At 43.0% G+C, this 22,464-nt stretch overlaps 1 protein-coding gene across 3 annotated transcripts in view; it reads left to right on the top strand.

Annotated features, from left to right (window-relative positions):
• pik3ap1 (phosphoinositide-3-kinase adaptor protein 1) overlaps nucleotides 1–20,503 on the top strand; it is a 98,437-nt gene extending 77,934 nt beyond the window's left edge. For 2 of the 3 annotated variants that reach the window (XM_043678651.1, XM_043678650.1), the window contains exons 11-17: nucleotides 3,521–3,604; nucleotides 6,914–7,125; nucleotides 10,601–10,673; nucleotides 17,001–17,159; nucleotides 18,487–18,557; nucleotides 19,558–19,658; nucleotides 20,256–20,503. In XM_043678651.1, coding sequence (XP_043534586.1) covers nucleotides 3,521–3,604; nucleotides 6,914–7,125; nucleotides 10,601–10,673; nucleotides 17,001–17,159; nucleotides 18,487–18,557; nucleotides 19,558–19,658; nucleotides 20,256–20,319 — 764 coding nt within the window. In that variant the 3' untranslated portion in view covers nucleotides 20,320–20,503. The remainder of the gene's footprint in view (nucleotides 1–3,520; nucleotides 3,605–6,913; nucleotides 7,126–10,600; nucleotides 10,674–17,000; nucleotides 17,160–18,486; nucleotides 18,558–19,557; nucleotides 19,659–20,255) is intronic. The other variant, XM_043678652.1, reaches the window with a different exon arrangement.
• Nucleotides 20,504–22,464: the final 1,961 nt, after the last annotated feature.

Below are 22,464 nucleotides of genomic sequence, written 5' to 3'. Positions count from 1 at the left end.
AAATGCCCACATTAAATTATTTGATTTTTTGGGTGAACTGTTTGTTAGATTTATCACTCAGAGGCTATTCAGCCCATCACCCAAGTGCCAGCTCCCTTGAGAGTTCCAATTCAAATTCCCTTTCTTTCCCTGTTGCCCTGCAGGATTTTCCCCTTTTAAGTATTTATCCAATTCCTTTAGAAAATTAGTGATGAATCTATTTCCACTACCCTGATGGGAAATGTATTCTAGCTCACAACTCGCAATGTAAAAACCTCATTGTCATTCTGGTTCATTTGCCAATTATTTTAAAGTCATGTCCTTCCAGTTACTGACCAGTCTACCAGTAAAACCAGTTCCACCTTCATATTTTGACTTCTAAGAACCTGAATGGAAAATTGTACATTCAACATCTGTGTGGCAACATGACCACCTGACAGGACCAGCTACTTCCCTTTCTCATTCTGAAGGGATTTTTGTAATGCTTCCGCCTTCATTTATGAGCGAGAGGTTTATTTCAGTGAAATATCACACATCGTTACAATTTCCTGTTTCCGAAAGATGTTTGGTTTGTTTTGACCACACCAGGGTGTGTGTAGGTGCTCAAGAACAAGCTCAATGACCCTTGGCCAGGGGTACAGTACAGCAACAAAGTTGGTTTATTTTAGCAGTGACTATTTTTAGGTTGCTTTTTTTTTTCTTATTGCATCATACTTCAAAAGAAGTTGACATTTTTAATACCGAGACATTTGGACAGAGAAGTGAGCACCAAAGACCATTCATTCCTGTGCTAGCTCTCTGAGGGAGCTACATGATCAGTCCCACTTCTGTCCTCTTCCCACATAGCCCTGTGAATTTCTCCTTCCAAGCATTAATCCACTTCCCTTTTGAAAGTTATCATTAAATCTGCTTCTCCCACCCACTCGAGTAAGTTTTGTTTAAAAATAGCATTTGTTTGTGGGAAGTGGGCAACATTGGCAAGCGAAGCATTTGTTGTTTTGGGTATTTCCCCCTAAGCTGATGACTCTAGAACTAGGAGATGTAAGCTCAGGACAAATAAGCAGGCCATTGAAGATTGCGGTAAGGGGAAATTCCTGCACTCAGAGGGTAAAGAATCTTTGGAATTCTCTCATCGGGAGAGTCATGGAAGCTCAATCATTGAGAAGATTCAAGACAGAAAATTGGTTTCTGGAAACAAAAAGCATTGAGAGGCACCAAGATAGTGGCATTGAAGGAAATGGTCAGCTATGATCTAATTGAATGGCAGAGCAGCTCAATGGCCCGGTCATACAGTCATAGAGATGGAAACAGACCCTTCAGTCCAACTCATCCACGCTGACCAGATATTCTAAACTAATCTAGTCCCATTTGCCAGCACCCGGCCCATATCCCTCTAAACCCTTCCTATTCGTATATCCATCCAGATATGTACCAGCCTCCACCACTTCCTCTGGCAGCTCATTCCATGCACGTACCACCCTCTGCATGAAAATGTTGCCCCTTAGGTCCCTTTTAAATCTTGCCCCTCCCACCTTAAACCTAGGCCTCCTAGTTTTGGACTCTGCTACCTTAGGGAAAAGACCTTTGCAAGTCACCCTATCCATGCCCCTCATGATTTCAGAATCTTTTACTCAACCTTCAACACTCTGAGGAAAACAGCACCAGCCTATTCAGTCTCTCTTTATAGCTCAAACCCTCCAATCCTGGCAACATCCTTCTGAACCCTTTCTAGTTTCACATCAGTCCTGTAGCAGAATTGCATGTAATATTCCAAAAGTGGCCTAACCAATGTCCTGTTCTTATCCCTAACACTATATTTGAGAAGTTATACTCCATATATTCTCCCCGCGCTGTGAGGCAGCAGTGCTAACCACTGTGCCACCGTGCCGCCCACGATGGCACGGTGGCACAGTCTTATCCCTAACACTATATTTGAGAAGTTATACTCCATATATTCTCCCCACAATTTCACTAGCTGATCTAAATGTCTTAAATTTAGTTAATGACCCAGCTCTATCTGGAACAGATACTTCATAATTGATCAACAAGTTAATGCCCCCTCCCACTCCAATCCCAAGTACACCACCCAGTGCTGACTAACATAAAGACAAAGTACTTCAATCATAAGCTTCGAGTCTTGGATCCGTGTATGACACAGTGAAATGCAGAGCTACCTGCAGCTCAACAGATCTTCATGGTATTTTATGTATCTGTCAACTCACCATCCAACCTCTCTTCATCTAATATTATCAGCCTGACCTTCTATATAATCAAGGGCAAGGTCGCACTCTCCACAATTTGCTCTATCGATAAAATTAAAGTATTTTTAACTTGTATCTTTTAACTTTTAACTTTATTCCTCTAATTTCCTAGCTTATATTAAGGCATACTTTATTTTTCTACTTATTCTATGAAGGTAAAGCTTAAATTTTACCTTTGTTTCTATTACTACTTTGTACCTACATTTTTCATACTGAGGCACTTTTGTACCTAACATTATACACTTTTCACTGTACCCTTGTATGTGAGTACACATGACAATAGAATATAAAATCTAAAGTAGGGGTACAGGGCTGGACTGGAAAAATAGGGCTGACAATGGCATGTGACAGATTGGATAGAGATCCAGCATGGACTTGAAGGGACCTTCTGTGCTCCAGTCACTCTCAAGACTGAATTATACAAAGATCCGAGTTCTCGGCAACCCCTCCCATCCCCACTCTTCTAAAGCTAAAATGTTGGTAGGATTGGCTGCACCATCCCGTGAGGGGACTGGGTATCCCACCCAAGACCTGCCGACTGTTAGAGGCTGCAACTATCAATGTTTAACTTCAAGTAGTTTGCACACAGAAACCTGAAAATAAACTAAAGACATACATGATCACTTGAAACAGACTTTATGTCAATAAACGAAACTATTGTGAGGGCCGCAGTGTATTTACTACGGATGTCATTAGCTAACAAGTCACAAACACATTAAATGTTCGTACATTTGTACAGACGTCTCACTGTTTAACTGGAAACTTGTTGCCGTTTCACTTGACATGAAATAGTAACCAACACACACTTGTTTAATGGAGCATTTGTGTAACATTTGTATAACAATTATGCACAAAGAGTAAACAACATCAGAGATGTTGGGACAAAGTTGAGGTTGGCAATGGTGTTAATAACCAGAAGGTTACCATTGACTAGACATTGAACTAGACTCACCGTACAAATATAGTGACAAGAGTGGGTCAAATACTAGGAATACTGCAGCAAGTAACTCACCTCCTGACTCCCCAAAGCCTGTGCACTATCTAGAAGGCACAAGTCAGGAGTGTGACTTGATGGGCAGCTCCAACAACACTCAATAAGCTTGACACCATCCAGGACAAGGTAGCCTGCTTGATTAAAAAGCCTGCTGCCAGTGAAGGTGGAAGATAGTCCTGCACTGGATCACAGTCATAAACTCTTCAATTTGCTCATTCAAGAGTAGCACAAGGAAGAGCTGCACATTTGAAAAGAATATTGATGTCTGTATTTCTATTTGACTCAGTGTTCTGCAATAAAGAGGAGAAGAGACCAGAGAACCTTTACGTTACAGCATTGCGTAGTACTGCAGATGGATCCTCTGGCCCAGGTATTTAAACCAATAATTCCTCCCATCTCACACCCGGATGGGTTTTTGTTTAGTTAATTGAGAAGCTTCAATGAAGAGTGAACATTGCAGAGAGTAGAAAGAAAGGCAGGATTAGTGATGGAAATCCTATGGTTAAAATGCTTGGATTGTACAAAAGAGAGAAAGCAGGAGATGGCAACATTATGCACAGTTTGAGGCCTTGTTAGACATTGAGTCATAGAGAAGTACAGCACAGAAACAGACCCTTTGGTCCAACTCTTCCAACCAACCAGATATCCTAACCTCATCCAGTCCTATTTGCCAGCAATTGGCCCATATCCTTTTAAACCTTTCCTATTCATATACCCATCCAGAAGCCTTTTAAATGTTGTAATTGTACCAGCCTCCACTATTTCTTCTGGCAGCTCATTCCAGACACACTCCATTCTCTGTGTGAAAATGTTGCCCCTTAGGTCCCTTTTAAATGTTTCCCCTCTCACCCTAAACATATGCCCTGTATTTCTGGACTCCTCCACCCCAGGGAAAGACTTGTCTATTTATCCTATCCATGAGACTCATGATTTTATAAACCTCTATTAGGTCACCCCTCAGCCTTCAACACTCCAGGGAAAACAGCCTCAGCCTATTCAGCTTCTCTCTATAGCTCAAATCCTCCAACCATGTAAACATCCTTGTAAATCTTTCAAGTTTCACAACATCCTTCCAATAGGAGGGAGACCAGAATTGTACACAATATTCAAAAAGTGGTCTAACCAATGTCCTGTACAGACACAAAGTGACCTCCCAACTCAATGCTCTGACCAATAAAGGAGAGCATACCAAACACCTTCTTTACTATCCTATCTACTTGAGATTCCACTTTCAAGGATTCCACTCCAAGGTCTCCAACTTCATCTACCACTCCTCAGCCCATTAGTCCATCTGATCAAGATCCCATTGTAATCTGAGGTAACCTTCTTTGCTGTTCACTACACCTCCAATTTTTGTGTCATCTGCAAACTTACAAACCTCCTATACCTCACATCCAAATCATTTATATAAATGATGAAAAGCAGTGGACCCAGCATTGATCTTGTGGCACACCACTGGTCACAGGTCTCCAGTCTGAAAAGCAACCCTCCACCATCACCCTCTGTCTTCTACCTTTGAGTCAGTTCTGTATCCAAATGGCCAGTTCTCCCTGTATTCCATGAGATCTAACTTTGCTAACCAGTCTACCATGAGGAACCTTGTCAAACGCCTTACTGAAGTCCATATTAATCACGTCCACTGCTCTGCCCTCATCAAATCTTCTTCATTACTTCTTCAAAAAAACTCAATCAATTTTATGAGACATGATTTCCCTCACACAAAGCCCTTAATTTATCTGCCTTCCCTGTTAGGCCTCTTGCATTTAAATAAATGCAGTTTATGGAGCAACAATGGGAGATTCTGAGAAGTCCAGGGCCATGTTCGCTTCTTACTGGTTACCAATACCTCAAGATTGACCTGGAGTTTTCTGGATTTTTATAAACTAATCTCCACAGGGGTGAATGTGAACTCGGAGTCCTCATGTCCATCATCCAAAGGAGCTTCGGGCAAACAAAGCGAAAAATCTTAGGGACACCAATCAAGTTGTGCATCATCTTTGTCATTTTCTTTGAAAAATTATTTGTTATTGACTTGTTAAGATGTGAGATGGGATTAGAAAGGGTGTTTGAATGACAGTCATGATGCAGTGGATTCTAATGAACTTGTTTGTTTTCTGGTTATCCCTGGAAAGACAGGACTCCACCAGGATGGATGTGTTAGTCAGGTGGCCAATGGTGAGAGTTTGTGGGGGGGTGGGGGCGGGAAGTGGAGTGAGAGGGAGGACGATGGACACTTTCTGGAGTAAAGTCCAACCAGAGTTTTGAATCTTGAGTGAAAGCAGGCGACAATTAGAGAAATCCAGAATCTTTGGTTAGCGCTGCAGCCTCACAGTCGCAGACCCGGGTTCGATTCCAACCTCGGACCACTGTTTGTGTAGAGTTTGCACTTTCTCTCCGTGTCGATGGGTTTCCTCTGGATGCTCCGGTTTCCTCCCACAGTCTAAAGATGTACGCATTCGGTGAATTGGCCATGCTAAATTGCCCATAGTGTTCAGGAATGTGTAGACTAAGGTGCGTTAATCAGGGGTAAGTATAAAGTAACAGGGTAGGGGAATAGGTCTGGGTGGGAAACTCTTCAGGGGGTCAGTGTGGACTTGTTGGGCCAAATAGCCTGTTTCCACACTGTAAGGATTCTATGATTCTTCACAGGCCCAATGATTTGCTGATCAGCTGGTCACCCATTTTCGGCAGAGAAATCAAAATAAGAACATAAGAAATAGGAGCAGGACTGACAAGCCTATTCTGGCATTCAGTATGGCTGATTGTGGGCTTAAACTCCACTTTCCCATCCATTCCCATATTCCTGATTCCTGGAGAGATCAAGCTGTGTCTATCCTAATGTTACATATAATCAATGATCCACCATCCCCGGGTGGGGGTGGGGGATGGATTCCACAGGTTCCCTACCCTCTCAGTGAAAAAGTTTCTCCTCATCTCAGTCCAAGATGAGTGTCCCCTTCTCCTGATGCTGCACCTCACTGTTCTGAATTCCCCAGCCTGGAGGTTCTTCCTGGGCACCATGATATCTCCAGGCTTGGGGGAGGGGAGTGGTTAGGTCTGTTACTAGGGTCTTACAGATGTGCGGGCTGTAGCTATGAGGGGACAGCAGCAAACACCTCTTCCCTGGTGAACTCCAGAGGGTTACCCTTCCTCCAATGGTCCCACTGAGAATGGATTTATTTGCAGGTCTTGGACGGTCTCACTAGCCTCTTGACAACCTCACCCAGTGGTGTGGCTCTGAGGGAAGGGCTCACTGAAGAAAGGGTTAATGAGAACTCAGAATCCTCATACCCATCATCCAAAGGAGCGTGGCGCAAACCTCAAGCCATAACCAAACCAGCGTTGTTGAAATGGGAGATCAATGCTCCCCTCTCCTGCAATTCACTCCTTGTTCTCAGTAACTGGGGAGAAAATGGAATGTTCAGATGAGAATTGGGGTTCAAACCTCCAACCCCAGGGAATCATTGGGTCTCCACTGGCATTTTCAGGAGCAACAGGATGGTTAGTTTACAACTCAGCAGATAGTGGGAAGGCTCCGTTGTGGCATTGATCATTGGCAGCGTCAAGTAGTGATGAGGTTGTGAGAATGGGAACAGTGGTGCGGGCGAGTGCACCATAGGGGAGATCAGATGACGTATAACTTTGTATTTATTGAAGTCAGATGGTATTTGTTTTCCAGCAATTCCGCCACGCACCAAGCAGCCACTGTCTCGAGCTCCATCCAGCGACTATGACCCATTTGCGGGGATGAAGACGCCTGGGCAGCGCCAGCTCATCACCTTGCAGGAACAAGTAAAGTTAGGCATGATCAATGTGGATGAGGCTCTCTTGCAGTTTAAGGAGTGGCAACTGAACCAGAAACGCAGATCTGAGTCATTCCGGTTCCAGCAGGTATCTCGCTCTCTGTTCAAACACTCCTCCCCCAGTACAACTGTCAGATTGTACTTGATGCCGAGGTCAGGGCTAATCACTTACATTCCTCCCTTGCATTCATTCACTCGAACTGCAATCAAATACCTCAGTCCGAGGAAATGAAAGGTTTGATTGCAGAACAATTCCTCGGCCTATTACTGCCCAGATTGTTTACAACCCACCTGACCTATCTCATCAATCCCTATATGAAGATCAGTCCTGTGAAGTTTCTTCCTCTGGTGAAACGTGAATTGACCAAATTTACCCTATGTCCTGCACTATTTATCTTTCTCTATTTGATTTCACCAGATCCAGCAAGCCAAACAGAGAGGCAAAGTATTTCTGGACAACTATTCATTTATTTTGTTCTTCTCGTGAAATAACGCAGACAAATCCACAGTTGAGTGCATGCCTCCACCATCGCAGAATCCCTACAGTGTGGAGTCAGATCATTTGGCTAATCGAGTCCACACCATCCATCCTGCCAGACCCAACTCTCCCACTCTATCCATGTAACCCTCCATTTCCCGTGGATAATCCACCGAGCCTGAACATCCCTGGAAACTATGGGCAATTTCCCATGGCCAAGCCATCTAACCTGCACATCTTTGGACTGTGGGATTAAACCGGAATACCCAGAGGAAACTCAGGGAGTCATGGAAAGAATGTGCAAACTCCGCACAGTCACCTGAGGGTGGAGTCGAACTCGGATCTATCGCGCTGTAAGGTAGCAGTGCTGATCACTGAGCCACCCTGCTGTCCTCAATATTCTTATGATTACACAGCTCTTTCATGATTTTTTTTTCCCAATGGGATACTGGTCTGTGCCTATTAAAACCAAGAAAAGTAATAATTATATAACAAGCTTTCATCTCTCTGAGTAGACTTCAGACCAATCCATTACACATTAACCTGTTTGGAAAACTCTGCTCAAAGTTTGGCAGCTACGACAACATTCCACTACCGTAGCTGAGGCAATCCATTATATTCTAAAACAGTCAATGTTCTCAACTAAACAACTCAGAATATTCTAAAAAAAGAGTCATAAATCCTTTAACAATATTCCATAATCCAGAGTGTACCTTCTCCAAATTCTAACCACGTCCTAGCTGTATAGCACATTGAAATGTCATAGAGTCATAGTCACAGATTCTTCGGTCCAACCCGTCCACGCCGACCAGATATCCCAACCCAATCTAGTCCCACCTGCCAGCCCCCGGCCCATCTCCTTCCAAACCCTTTCTATTCATATACCCATCCAAATGCCTCTTAAATGTTGCAATTGTACCAGCCTCCACCACTTCCTCTGGTAAATGTGTTCATTAATTTTTGAGATGTATTGTTTTACAAACAGGAATAAAACATTACATTCACCTACTTTCAGGAGCAAAGGTAACCATGCCATCAAGGTGAATCTCTGTCATGAAGTACAAAGGAAAATGCTGAGGATGTTGACATCCAAAATCAGTCAAAAAGTACTGCAAGTGTCAGGAGGTCAGAGAGTTCCTGTGATGAGAGAAATAGTTAATGGTTCAAATTGATGGTCATTATCAGAGCTGAGAATAGTTAGAAATGTAATAGGTTTAAAGCAGATGAGAGGTGGAGAATGGGGAACAGAATGAAAGTGCAAAACTCTGTGGAGTAACAGGGCGGACATTGGAAAGCTACATGATGACAATAATAATTGTAACAGTCACATGATTAGTGGAGAATGAAACAGAAAGTCAAACCTCGTGTAAAGAGAATGACTGTATAGATTGAGCTTTAACTAAGGAGACTTTGAAGAAAGTTCCGTGGATCCCAGCAGCATTACATTGGGAGATTAAACAAAGTTAGACCCCAAATGAGCAACAAAGCAGTCTGCGATAGGGTGGGTGACATGGGAGAATACAAAGGACTGAAGTAAAGTAACAAATTAGATGTGCAGAGGAGATGCAGCTGGCAGACAGAGGAAGATCTGTCATCCAAAAAGCAAACATAGGAAAATGATTGGAACCAAAACATTCAAAGGAAAAGGAAACAAATGGGGAATACGCTTGAGTCCAGAGAGCTGTAAAGTGCTCTTCCAGCTTCTATTGAGATTTATTTGAACATTGCAGGAGGGCAGGAACAATAAGATCAATGTGAAAAATTGACAGAGAATTAAAATGATAGGTTACAAGAAACTCAGAATCATGCTTGTGGATTGAACACCAATTATAATCTTTTACATAACTTGGATCTCTAAAATGATTTCTCTCAACAACATGCTTAATATGTAATGTTCTTCTGACCAACTGAACCTATCCACGTTTCACATGCCCAGCCTGGCTGCCTCACCCTGGCCTAGCTCCAACCAGTCCATATCAGCCTCATGAAGACTAGCCTGGCCCAGCCATGGCAAATGGGCTTTGAATCCTGGGTAGCCAAGTGCTAGTTGAATTTATAATGAAAGTCTATTGGATTGACTCAGAGTAAACAGACTTGTATTGTAATAGTGTCTTGCACATCCTCAGGGTATTACAGAGCCCTTTCATAGCCAATTTCTTTGCCAGTGTCGTTACACGTTCCTAAACACCACAGTCAATATGTACATATGATAGTCTTAAAAATCCATCTAGTTCACACTCATGCCCTTTTGGGAAGAAAATCTACCATCCTTACCCAGTCATTTCTGCATGGGACTCCAGGCCCACAGCAATGTGGTTGACTCATAAATGTCATGTGAAATGATCTCACAAGCTACAATTGTGTGTATTACAGATTGATGATCTTTAGGTATTTAGATTTTAGATTACCTACAGTGTGGAAACAGGCCCTTCGGCCCAACAAGTCCACACCGACCCTCCAAAGAGAAACCAACCCCCCCCTATATTTACCCCTGACTAATCCACCTAACACTATGGGCAATTTAGGATGGCCAATTCACCTAAACTGCAAATCTTTGGACTGTGGGAGGAAGAGTTGAAAAATGTGGTGCTGGAAAAACACAGCAGGCTAGGCAGCATCCGAGGAACCGGAGAATCGACGTTTGGGGCATAAGACCTCACTTTCTCCCACTGTGGGAGGAAACTGGAGCAAACCCACAACAGACACAGGGAAAATGTGCAAACTCCACACAGGCAGTTGCCCAAGGCGGGAATTGAACCCGGGTCCCTGGTGCTGTGAGGCAGCAATGTTAGCCACCGTGCCGCCCCTAATGTTGTTTGACAAAAGATGGTTCTACATTACCTTCACAAGAGGCATTCAGGGTTGGGCAATAATCATCCCATCACTGAATACAAGAAAAAAAAAAGGCAAAAACAGAAATGTTGTGGAAGGTATAACAGTTGTGTCTGACCACTCATCATATTGCTGATAATAAATACCATCCCACTATCTCCACTTAAACACAGACTTCTGTCTTTCATTGCTTGTTCTCTGAAGGGTCACCAGATGACAGAGCCAGAGAAATATAATGTTTTTTATTTGTCAGGAAAACCTGAAGAAACTGCGGGACAGTATCACACGGAGACAGAACATCAAAGGGAAATCCAGCAAGCATCAAGGTGAGTCCCAGCCATTCCTGTCGATTAATGTGAGAATCTTCAAACCATTTAAAGTAAATGTTCCTCTCCCTCATACAATAAAGCACAGGCTGGAAATGCAGAGAACGGCTGGGTATTCATCATGATAGAACTCTCAGTCCCACCCGTCCACAGCATTGAAATACTGAGTTTCGTCTGAGGTCAGTAAGCCTGGCTGTATTTCCTAGCTAGAGAGGTGGGATAAATCAGATGCTTGAGATTGTAACCACAATTGAGAGAAATGTAGAAAAATACAGAAAGGTAGAAACTAGGAGCAGGGATAGGCCATGCATCACTCCAACCCTCTCTGCCATTTAATATGATCAATACAATAATCCCAAATATTTTCCCCTACCTCTTGATGCCTTTAATAACCAAATAAAATTCTATTTCTTGAATATACTCAGTGACCACCCTCTGAGTGAAGAAATATTTCCTTATCTCAATCTGAAATGGGATTACCCTGTGCCTTAGATAGACTGGTGGTAGACTCCGCACCCCGGGGAAACAGCCACACTGCATCCAGTCTATCCAGCCCTCTTAGAATTTTATACGGCTCAATAATTTTTACAATGGCTTCTGTCAGATCCCCTCTTGTCTTTTCACAGCGATGATCCCAAAGACGAGGGACTCTCAAATCTTGGGCACTGGGTGTGAGAGTAAAGTAGTCTAGCCAATGTTCTCACATATTCTGAACCATGAGACTTTGTGAATTTGTGAGAAAGAAATGGAGCACCATCGTGTCTCAGTGGTTAGCACTGCTGCCTTGAAGCATCAGGGACCTGGGTTTGATTCTAACCTTGGGTGATAATGTGGAGTTTGCACACTCTCTCCCCGTGTGTCTGCATGGATTTCCTTGCACAGTTCAGAAATGTGCAAGTTAGGTGGATTGGCTGTGCTAAATTGACTGTGGTGTCCAGGGATGTGCAGGCTAGGTGGATTAGCCATGGGAAATGCAGGGTTTCGGGGAATGGATATGGGCATGTTTGTCTGGTTGGGGTCCCCTTCAGAGGGTTGGTGGGCTGAATGGCCTTTATCTGCACTTTAGGGATTCTATGATTCTATATGCAGAGGCCAATTTCCATTAGTCAGAGGGCTGGTAATAGAGGCAGGTGGGCTTAAATTTAAGAGCATTGCCAGAAAATGGAGGGAGATGCTGGGAGAATTATAGACTGTCAGTTAAAAGTGGTATAGCAATAAAATGATTAGATGAGTAACCTAGAGGATAGGTTAATGCTCTGGGGACACAAGTTCAAAACTCCCCCACAGCCCTGGCAGCTGGTGGCACTGAAACTCATTTAATTAAAATCTCAGATTGAAACCCAGTATCAGTAATGGCAACCATGAAACTATCACTGATGGTCGGAAAATCCCACCTGGTTTCCTAATGCCCTTTCAGAAGGAAATCTGGCATCTTTACTTGGTCTGGCCTTCATGTGAGTCCAGACCACAGTAATGTGGGTTACTCTAAACTGCCCTCTGAAATGGCCTTGGTACACACTCAATCCAAGGGCAATTAGGGACAGTGAACCAGCACAACCTTATCACTGGTGCCCATATCCCATGGGAGAATTTTTAAAACTGACTGGAAACAATCGTGGAATCAGAATGAATAATACTTTTAAACAGTGAGTTGATAAATTTTTTTAAAAGAATGAAAGAGTCTGGGGAGAGGAAAAGGATTTGGAATTCAGGAGCTGCTGCTTTCAGAGAGCTGGTTGATGTGTCAAATTCTATTTTCTAATTCTAATCGAGAGATATTGTTACTCATTTTTGGATTAGGTGGGCTTTGAACCCCCAGTCTCCTGGCTCAGAGGTTAGAACATTACCATTGCTCCGCAAGCTCTCCAGTTGTATCTATGACCGATAGCTTTATTTAGAACATCTGTTAACTCTGTCATTGGAGATTGCTTGGTGTTTCTATTTAATAATTTGAGAGAAATACCTTCTAAGGATTGATTGTACAGCAGTTTATCACATCTCCCCAAAACATCTTCAGGTTCTTCACACATTGCAACAGGGGCTTGCTACGTTGAAAAGCATAGCAATAATTTTACATGGAACAAGATGCAACACACCATAATAAAGTCAATGGCTGGTTAACCTGCAAATGCTTTTTAACATGTTTCTGGTGCTATCAGTTGAAGGAAGAATGCTGTGAAGTCACTGGGAAAGGTCCCAGCTCCAGAGCAGGCACATGGAGTTTAGGATTAATATCTCAGTCAAAACACAGCTCCTCTAGCAAGTTAGCACCCCTTGGTATATCCAGTCCCCTGTATAGGCTTAATCTCTTGAAATAGGTTTAAACTCGCTCCCTGAGTTGAAAAATGTGGTGCTGGAAAAACACAGCAGGCCAGGCAGCATCCAAGGAGCAGGAGAATGCTGCCTGGCCTGCTGTGTTTTTCCAGCACTACATTTTTCAACTCTGGTACTCCAGCATCTGCAGTCCTCACTTTCTCCTACTTGAACTCGCTCCTTGCCATCTCTGAGATGGGAATGCGAGCTACTCGGGTCTGAAATGGCCAGTTTTACTGTCAATGTGTACTGGCTGGTCACCTCATTGCTTGAGGTCAGAGAGATATTAAATCCTCTCAGTCGATGTGGATAGAACATGGTCAGACCTCGATTAGTTAGGAAAATGAAAGGAGGAATCCTTGGAACAGAACAGAGGGTCAGAAACAATGCTGTTGAGGTATGAAAGGACAATGAATGAAAGAATGTGTACATCTGTGATGTTACAGTGATGTGTTGAATGACTGACTGCCACTGACTGCTCACAAAATCCCTTTTACAACGGAGACCACATGACTATAGCAAGACAGCCACAACACTAAAAGCAAATGCATTTTCCAAACATTGCCTCAGGCAAAAGGGTTGGGGGGTGTTTGATGGTTTACAGAGTTCTTGAACATTGTAGTTAATTCTGGTTTATATTGTAAAGGAAGATGCAGTGAATGACAAAGCACTTGAAAAGTGCCAGATAATTATGTTAATCAGAAAAGTGTAACAGCACACATGATGTGTTGGACACAAGACTCTTAATAAAACAAAGAGATCGGCCGTTGTACTGCTGGAGCATGGGGGACGGGAGAGGACACTATTTGTTATTGAAAGAATTTTACTAGGTTTCGAAACAACATGTTGAAACATGAATAGGTTTCCCTTAGCCACGGCACAGTGGGGAAGTTTTGTTCTCCAGTCACAAAGCACAAGATATAATCTGGTGTAGGAGACACCTCATCCTATCATGATCAAATTCAGACCTCCAACATGGGCATTATGAGCTCTGTAACCAGAAACATTTTGTCATCTTTGACTACACAGACACATCCAATTTTATCTCGCAATTAGACATGGAACCTAGTTTCGCATCATCAACCTAAAACATGCTTTTGTTGAGACCAGGTCCCCGCTACCAACTAGAGTATCTTTTTTACAGCTTATTGAACAATTGTCTCAGACAACAAAGCAAATCTACTATGTTATTTCTCTGAGCTGTTTTATAACAGGTACAGCTTAAACCTTGTTTAAAAACACGCCCATGTTGGAGTTTTGAATTTGATCATGATAGGATGAGGTGTCTCCTATACCAGATTGTATCCTGTGCTTTGTGACTGGGGAACAAAACGTCACCAATGTGCGGTGGCTAAGGGAAACTTGTTCATGTTTCAACATGTTGTTTAAAAACAAGGTTTAAGGGTGGTTCGGTGGCTCAGTGGCTCACAGCACCAGGGTCCCAGGTTCGATTCTAGCCTTGGGCTGTGTGGAGTTTGCACATTCTCCCCGTGCCTGCGTGGGTTTACCCCGGGCGCTCCGGTTTCCTCCCACAGTCTCAAAGATGTGCAGGTCAGGTGAATTGGTCATGCTAAATTGTCCATGGTGCTAGATGCATTAGTCAGAGGGAAATGGGTCTGGATGGGTTACTCTTCGAAGGGTCGGTGTGGACTGATTGGGCCGAAGGGCCTGTTCCCACACTGTAGGGAATCTAATTTAATCCAATAAAAGAAAAGGCTATGAGCCACACACAATCATTCTCACCGTCTGAGTGATGCAGCAGTGGCAGCAAGAACCTTGTAAAACATCAATAGCCACAGGTTTCTGACTGAAATTACCCAGTTCACTATTTGCTTTGCAAGCCCCTTGAGTGTCATGAAATTACTGCATTTGTGCATTAATATTATGATAAACACACCACAGCAAGTGAAATGTAGAAACTAACAGCTAAAGTACCCTTTTAATGGTGTGATAATTGACTGCCTATCGGCCTCTGAAGTGACGATTCTTAATGTGGCCTTTCATTCCTTCATCCTATGAATTGGTTTTGAAGATTTGAAAATTGAAAAATTCAAAAGTGTTTGTTCACACTCCTTTTTGTTCTTTTTCCTAATCCCCTCTTTCTTTACCACATTTTAATTTTCTTGCTACACCCGATTTAAATAGGTAGTTCACCACCTCTGTGTACCCTCCTCAATCCTTCTGCTGCTCATTTCTCAATTTGTAAAATCCACATAGTTAGGTATTCATCCAATTCTTCACCAAGGTCCGAATGTCCTGTTGTTCTTACTGGGCTGCTATCAAATCACATTGCCAACAAACATGCAGACTAAAAACAAGTGAAACCTAAACGTCTAATGAACGTTTAATGAATGATGAATGATGGATGCCATGAGCTGCCACACAAAATTGAAAGTACAAGAAGGAGGCTACAGCTCATAAGAACTTCAATAGAAATTGGAGTAAACCATGCATTCTCTTCAGCCTATTCCAGCATTCAGTACAAAGAAGGCTAATCTTCTTTGTCAACTCCACCTCCCCATATATTACAGATATAACATATTCTCTTGTATTAAGGTTATATGTTCTCATATTTTTTAATTGCCTTAGTATCCAAACACAATTAACTTCTATCCTGAATATACTATTATTGAGCATCTACCTCTCTCTGGCTTGGATAATTCCAAAGATCCTTAACTCTTTGAATAAAGGAACTTGCCCCTCATCTCAGCCCGAAACGGCTAACCGCCTATTCTGAGACTCTCCTCCCAGAATCAACTTTATACAAGGCCTTTAAGAATTTTATATGTTTTGAAAGGTTTGACATGCAAGTCATCTTGTTTTGTAGCTGATGACCACAAGAGCTTCTCCAGGTTGTCATCTTATATGCTGGTGCTGCTCTCCTCTCATTTTCATAATTCCCAAAGATATGGGCTGATTTTCCTCAATCTCTCCTAAGCACATCTCTAGGATCAGTCTAGTGAATCTCTGCTCCACTGTTTTGAAGGATGAGAGGTGGTCTTTTTGAAACAAAAGGGGGGATTTGATAGGGTGGATGCTGATATTCCTCTCCTGTGGAAGACTAGAGCTGAAGGACACAGTTCAGAAATAAGGCTGAAATGTGGAGGAAGTCTTTCAGAGAATCCTGATTTGTGGAATTCTCTTATTAAATGACAGAGCAGCTCAGGAAGGGCAGATTTTCTTCTGTTCCAAATCCATGGGATCCTACTGTAAATCGCAAATCCAGCAACACTCAAGAAGCTTTGCACCAGCCAGGATAAAGCAGCTAGCTTGATTGGGCATCACATTCACACATATCCATTCACCCCCACCACCGATGCTCAGCAGCAGCAGTGTGTACCATCTACAAGATGCACTCCAGAAATTCACCAAGACACCTGTGAAAGCACCTTACAAAACCGCGACTGCTGCCATCTTGAAGGACAAGGACAGCAGACGCATGGGAAAACCACCACCACCTGCAAGTTCTTCACCAAGCCACTCACCATCCTGACTTGGAAATATATATCGCCATTGTCGCTGGGTTAAACTCCTGGAATTCCCTCCCTCAAGGCATTGTGGGTCTACCTACAGTATGTGGACTGAAGCAGTTCAAGAAGACAGCTCACCATCACCTTCTCAAGGGCAACTAGAGCTGCACGATAAATGCCTGAAAGCAACATTGCAAGAAAATCTTCATTAAAAACAGGAAAATCAGTTTCACATTTCCATCAAAGAATATTCCTGGTTTTTGGTCTATTACAAAACATCAGGCACACCAATTTCCTATTTCTTTAACTCTCAATGATGGGTGACTTGCCTATTTAAATGTGTAATCCCATATGGACAGATATTTATAACTGTAAAACATCAAGGACACATTTTCCTGTATCTGCCAGTGAAGGCTTAATATTTACTTAGTCAATATCTGCTTGATTTTATTATTAAATAAAGTGTCTTTATTCAGGAGCAATGCCACAGAGGATCACCATGATATCAGTGTTTTAAAATGTACCTGTTGTAATTGCTGCTCAGAGTTGGAGATCACACTTCCTGCTCGATCAAATGACCAAATTCCAGAGAATGCAGAGTATGGAGTTTATGAAGAGAATTGCAGATTCATTCCGCCTTGCACATCACGAGAAGGGATACAGCGGGGGATGTGGAAAACAGGAAGCACATCTAGCACAGCAAGTATGTCCACATTTGTGGCATAACATATGTCAGATTTGATCACATAGTTTTAAGACAGTGGTAGATGAAATCTGGATAAGCAAGAGGGTTAAAGGTTATTGGTGGCTAGGAACACAGGATCAAACATAGGCCATTCAGCCCATTGAGCCAGCCCTTCCATTCCAGATCATGACAGGATCATCTCATTTGCTCCAACTGCTGTTAGTCTCCAGAAACTCATCGATTTCTGCCTTGTACCTGCTCAATGATTGAGCTTTCATTGCCCTATGGGGTCGAGAGACTTCCAAAAAACATGGAGTATTCAGATCCATTATAATCTTATTGAATGTCAGTACAGGTTTGAGGGACTGACTGGCCCACTTTGTTAATGTATTCATAACATAAAGAATTAAGTATTTATTTAGTATTTGTTATTTAAATAAATTAAATACTAATTTATTAATGGCTGCAAATTCATATGATCATCCTTCCAGAAATAAATGTTAAGCTCATGACAGAGGGTCACAACACAAGAAATGATTTAGCCCATCATGCGTTGTGCCAGCTCTTCTTATACACCCTCTTTCATTTTCTTTTCCTTGTTCTTAGTTGCTACTTTATTTTAACCATCGAATCACAAAACACAGTGGGAAGCTCTTTCAAATGTAGATCCAATTAATCCCAATGCCTGCTCTTGCTCCCCAGCCTGGCTATTTCTCTCCCCTTTACAAATTTATACCCAAACTCCCTTCTTACACAGAGAGAGAGAGAATCTTGCAGACTGAAGTATTATTTTATCACCACCTGCTTTATAAACAGGGAATGAAAACTGAACAAAAGTCATAGCGGACAGTGCAGACAGAAGTTAAAAACAGGAAGGCAACATATCGCGAAGGATCTAAAAAAGGGCACAACCAACAACAACTTGAGCAGGCCAGAAAAGAGCAAGAACCAATTAGGTTACCTCTCCATCCATGTTTTTCTGTAATGCTCTGTCCTTTGGGAATATCCTGATTTGAGTTTCTAACCTCTTCCACTGATCAGACTTGATCAAAAAAGGCAACTTGTCAAAAATCAGTCCTCCTTTCCAGGATTCTAATGTACAATGATCCGATATAGAGGGTGAAGTTCTTTCAACTCTGTAGAACATGCAGAAACCAATCTTCTCCCTTCACTTTACTGATATAAATTCATAGTTGCAATTACCAGCAGTTGTCACAGCCCATTGTTCACTCCGGAAGGTGCTTTGACAGAGTTGGGACTTGATGTATCGTTGGTTTTGTTTTAACTAAACCTGCATTCAGAAGCTGTTTCTGTCCCTAAACAAATCTGTCTTCTGTCTCCTCAGGTAGCCTCAGCAGTCGGTCAAGTACACGGAGCATTCTGAGTTTAAGCAGTGGAGCAGAGGGGGATAATGAGGTAAGTCAATGTGGGGATGTGGTGGTGAAGTACATCAAACGAATAATCCAGAGCACCAGACTAATGCTCTGGGTTCAAATCCCACCATGGCTCATGGTAAAATTTTCATTTTAAAAGGTCTGGAATTAAAAAGTCAATTGGTGACCACATTTAGACAATAGACAATAGGTGCAGGAGTAGGCCATTCTGCCCTTCGAGCCTGCACCACCATTCAATATGATCATGGCTGATCATCTTTAATCAGTATCCTGTTCCTGCCTTATCTCCATAACCCTTGATTCCACAATCCTTGAGAGCTCTATCCAACTCTTTCTTAAATGAATCCAGAGACTGGGCCTCCCCTGCCTTCTGGGGCAGAGCATTCCACACAGCCACCATTCTCTGGGTGAAGACTTTTCTCCTCATCTCTGTCCTAAATGGTCTACCATGTATTTTTAAGCTGCGTCCTCTGGTTCGGCACTCACCCATCAGCGGAAACATGATTTTAATTCTTGTAAAAACCCAACTAGGTTACCAGTGTGCTTTAGGGAAGGGAAAATCTGCATCCTTTCCTGGTCTGGCCTATGTATGACTCTATACCCACTGCAGCATGGTTGATTCTTAACTTCTGTCGGAAATAGCTTAGCAAGCCTCTCAGTCTGATTATTTTTATATTCACTTGTGGGCGTCAATGGCTGGGCCAGCATTTATTGCCCATCTCTAGATGCCATTTTGGAAGTGGTAGGGAGCTGCCTTCTTGAATTGCTTAAATGCTGCCCAGCCAGTGACCGCCACATCCCATGATTGAATTTTCTAAAAGTTCAGTCACACAAGGAGGCTAAGGGTGTGCAAATGTGCTGGAATGGAACTTCCACAATCTAGGGGACTGGGAGAATCCTAACGTGTTCCGAAGTTAGGCTGAAAATGTTCATAATGTAACACACCTGGTTTCACCTGTTCTCAATGTAAATTGTGACCTGGTATTCTTCTTTCTGTCTTCTCCCATTTCCATGTCTTTCAGGACAATGAGGCAGTGGACTGTGGGCCTGTGAGCAGGCCTTTGAGCCGACACCGCCCACCCAGTTTACCACCTCCTCGAATCCCACCCCGCATACCCGCCAGGTACGTCACCTTTAACAGCCTGTGAAAACAGTAATGTTGTGCCCTTCAATTCCCAACCATCTCTTTGCAGTTCTTCCGAAGCCTGAGGGCTCCCGAGCTCTCACTGGGCCCGCAAGTCCCCATTGCACAACTGGAAAGGCCAGGAAGGGGTGATGGTGTGGTGTAGTGATAATATTACTGGATTATTAACCCAGACTACATAACCTGAGATGTAGGCCCAGATCCCATCGTGGACAGATGGTGAAACTTGGGGGAGAAAATAACTGCAACTAAAAGCTGACATTGTTATAAAAATTACCCTTCGGGGAAGAAAATTTGTAGTCCTTACCTGGTCTGGCCTACCTGTGATTCCAGACCCAATTGCCCTCTGAAATGACCCTGACAAAAGGGATGGGTAGTAAGTGCTGGCCTTGCCGGTGATATAATTGAATAAAAAAACTAATGAGAAGCACGGAGGTACAATAGGATGGAGAGCCAGTGTAGCTGAGTGACAACGGAGGGTGGTGGGGAATCTTTGAACAGGAAGGACACTATTGTTGCTGGGCAGAGTGTGACAACATGACTATTGTCAGTATTATTGTAATTATTACTTTTCAGAAACCCACCCCAGCCTCTGGCGAAGGTCACTCCTGCTCCACCTGTGCCACCTAGAGGTCGATAGTCACGTTTCAGGCTCTGGGGAAAAGCTGCTCCACTTTCAATAATGCACCATTTTAACAGAACCTTTCAACTGTTTGGAGACCAGAGACACTGTTAAATTCCAAGTACAGCTTTTAAGCTCAATGTCTGCTGCAGTTTTTTTTGTTTCTTTTTTATGGTACATTCGAGTGTGGGTTTGCCATTAATTAGCCCACCAATCTATTTATTTGATTTTGTAAATGGTGAATACCTTTGAGATGCTAATCCTGAAATGGTAGCTATATGTTTTGATGTGGAACAGAGATGATTGGTATTATTGCTAGACTGTTAATTCGGAGACCCAGGTAATGGCAGATGGTGGAATTTGAATTCAATAAAAACTCGGAATTAAGAGTCGAGTGATGACCATGAAACCTTTGCCAATTGTTGATGTCCTTTAAGGAAAGAAATTGTTGTCCATGCCTGGTCTGATCTATATTGTGACCCCAGACCCACAGCAATGTGGTTGACTCTTAACTGCCCTCTGGGCAGTTAATTAAGAGTGGGCAATAATTGTTTGCCCTGCCAGTGATGCCCAAGACCTGTGAATTAGAACAAAGAGTAAAGCAAATTACAGCAGAGGAACAGGCCCTTCAGCCCTCCAAGCCTGCAGCAATCCAGAAACTTAATGAGAAATAATGGCAGGAGGTAATCAGGGGCTAAACTCATCCATACCTTAAATGGACGACCAATTAAATAAATCAGTTTCTGGGAAGATAATCAGGGTGGGGTTGGTAAGTTTGCCATGGGAAAGGGTTCAGAAAAAATTTACAAGGATGTTGCCAGGGTTGGAGGATTTGAGCTATAAGGAGAGGCTGAACAGGCTGGGGCTGTTTTCCCTGGAGTGTCGGAGTGTATGAATAGGAAGGGTTTGGAGGGATATGGGCCGGGTGCTGGCAGGTGGGACTAGATTGGTTTGGGATATTTGGTCGGTGTGGACGGGTTGACCGAAGGGTCTGTTTCCATGCTGTACATCTCTATGACTGTGACACAAAGGTTAGTGGTGTTGTAGATAGTGTTGATGGCTGTTGCAGACTCCAACATGACGTTGACAGAATGCAGAGCTGGGCTGAGAAGTGGCAGATGGAGTTCAACCTGGATAAATGCGAAATGATTCATTTTGGAAGGTTGAATTTGAATGCTGCATACAGGGCTAGACTCAGGATTCTTGGCAGTGTGGAGGAACGGCAGGATCTTGGAGTCCATGTACATAGATCCCTCAAAGCTGCCACCCAAGTTGATAGGGCTGCTAAGAAGGCGTATGGTGTTTTGGCTTTCATTTACAGGGGGATTGAGTTTAGGAGCTGCAAGGGTTCGCTGAGGGTCTATAAAACCCTGGTTAGACCACACTTGGAATATTGTGTTCAGTTCTGGTTGCCTCATTATAGGAAGGATGTTGATGCTTTAGGGAGGGTACAGAGGAGATTTACCAGGATGCTGCCTGGATTGGAGGGCGTGTCTTATGAAGAGAGGTAGAATGAGCTCGAGTATTTCACACTGGAGAGAAGAAGGAAGAGAGATGACTTGATAGAGGTGTACAAGGTGTTGAAAGGCATCGATAGAGTAGATAGCCAGAGACTTCTCCCCCGGGCAGAAATGGCTGTTAGAAGGGGTCATAATTTTAAGGTGATTGGAGAAAGGATGGGGGGGGATGGCCGAGGTAGGTTCTTTATGCAGAGAGTGGTGGATGTGTGGAATGCACTGCCAGTAGAGTCAGAGACACTAGGGACCAGAAATGGCTGTTAGAAGGGGTCATAATTTTAAGGTGATTGGAGAAAGGATGGAGGGGTAGGTTCTTTATGCAGAGAGTGGTGGATGTGTGGAATGCACTGCCAGTAGAGTCAGAGACACTAGGGACATTTAAGTGACAGCTGAACATGCACATGGACGGCAGTAAATTGAGGCTGTGTGTAAGTTAATTTGATCTTAGATTAAGATAAATGCTCGGCACAACATCATGGGCCAAAGGACCTGTACTCTGCTGTACTGTTCTATGCTCTGTGTTATTATAAAGAACAGAATTTCTAAAAGAATGCACTTCAGAGTGTTTAAGAACCGTGTTCAATGCTTCACGAGTTTAAAGTACAGCTGAACATTATCTGAATGATTTTGCAGGATGCAGTTGATC

This window comes from Chiloscyllium plagiosum, chromosome 38 (assembly GCF_004010195.1).
Source record: "Chiloscyllium plagiosum isolate BGI_BamShark_2017 chromosome 38, ASM401019v2, whole genome shotgun sequence".
Taxonomy (NCBI): domain Eukaryota; kingdom Metazoa; phylum Chordata; class Chondrichthyes; order Orectolobiformes; family Hemiscylliidae; genus Chiloscyllium; species Chiloscyllium plagiosum.
This window is presented reverse-complemented; position numbering and strand designations above follow the sequence as displayed.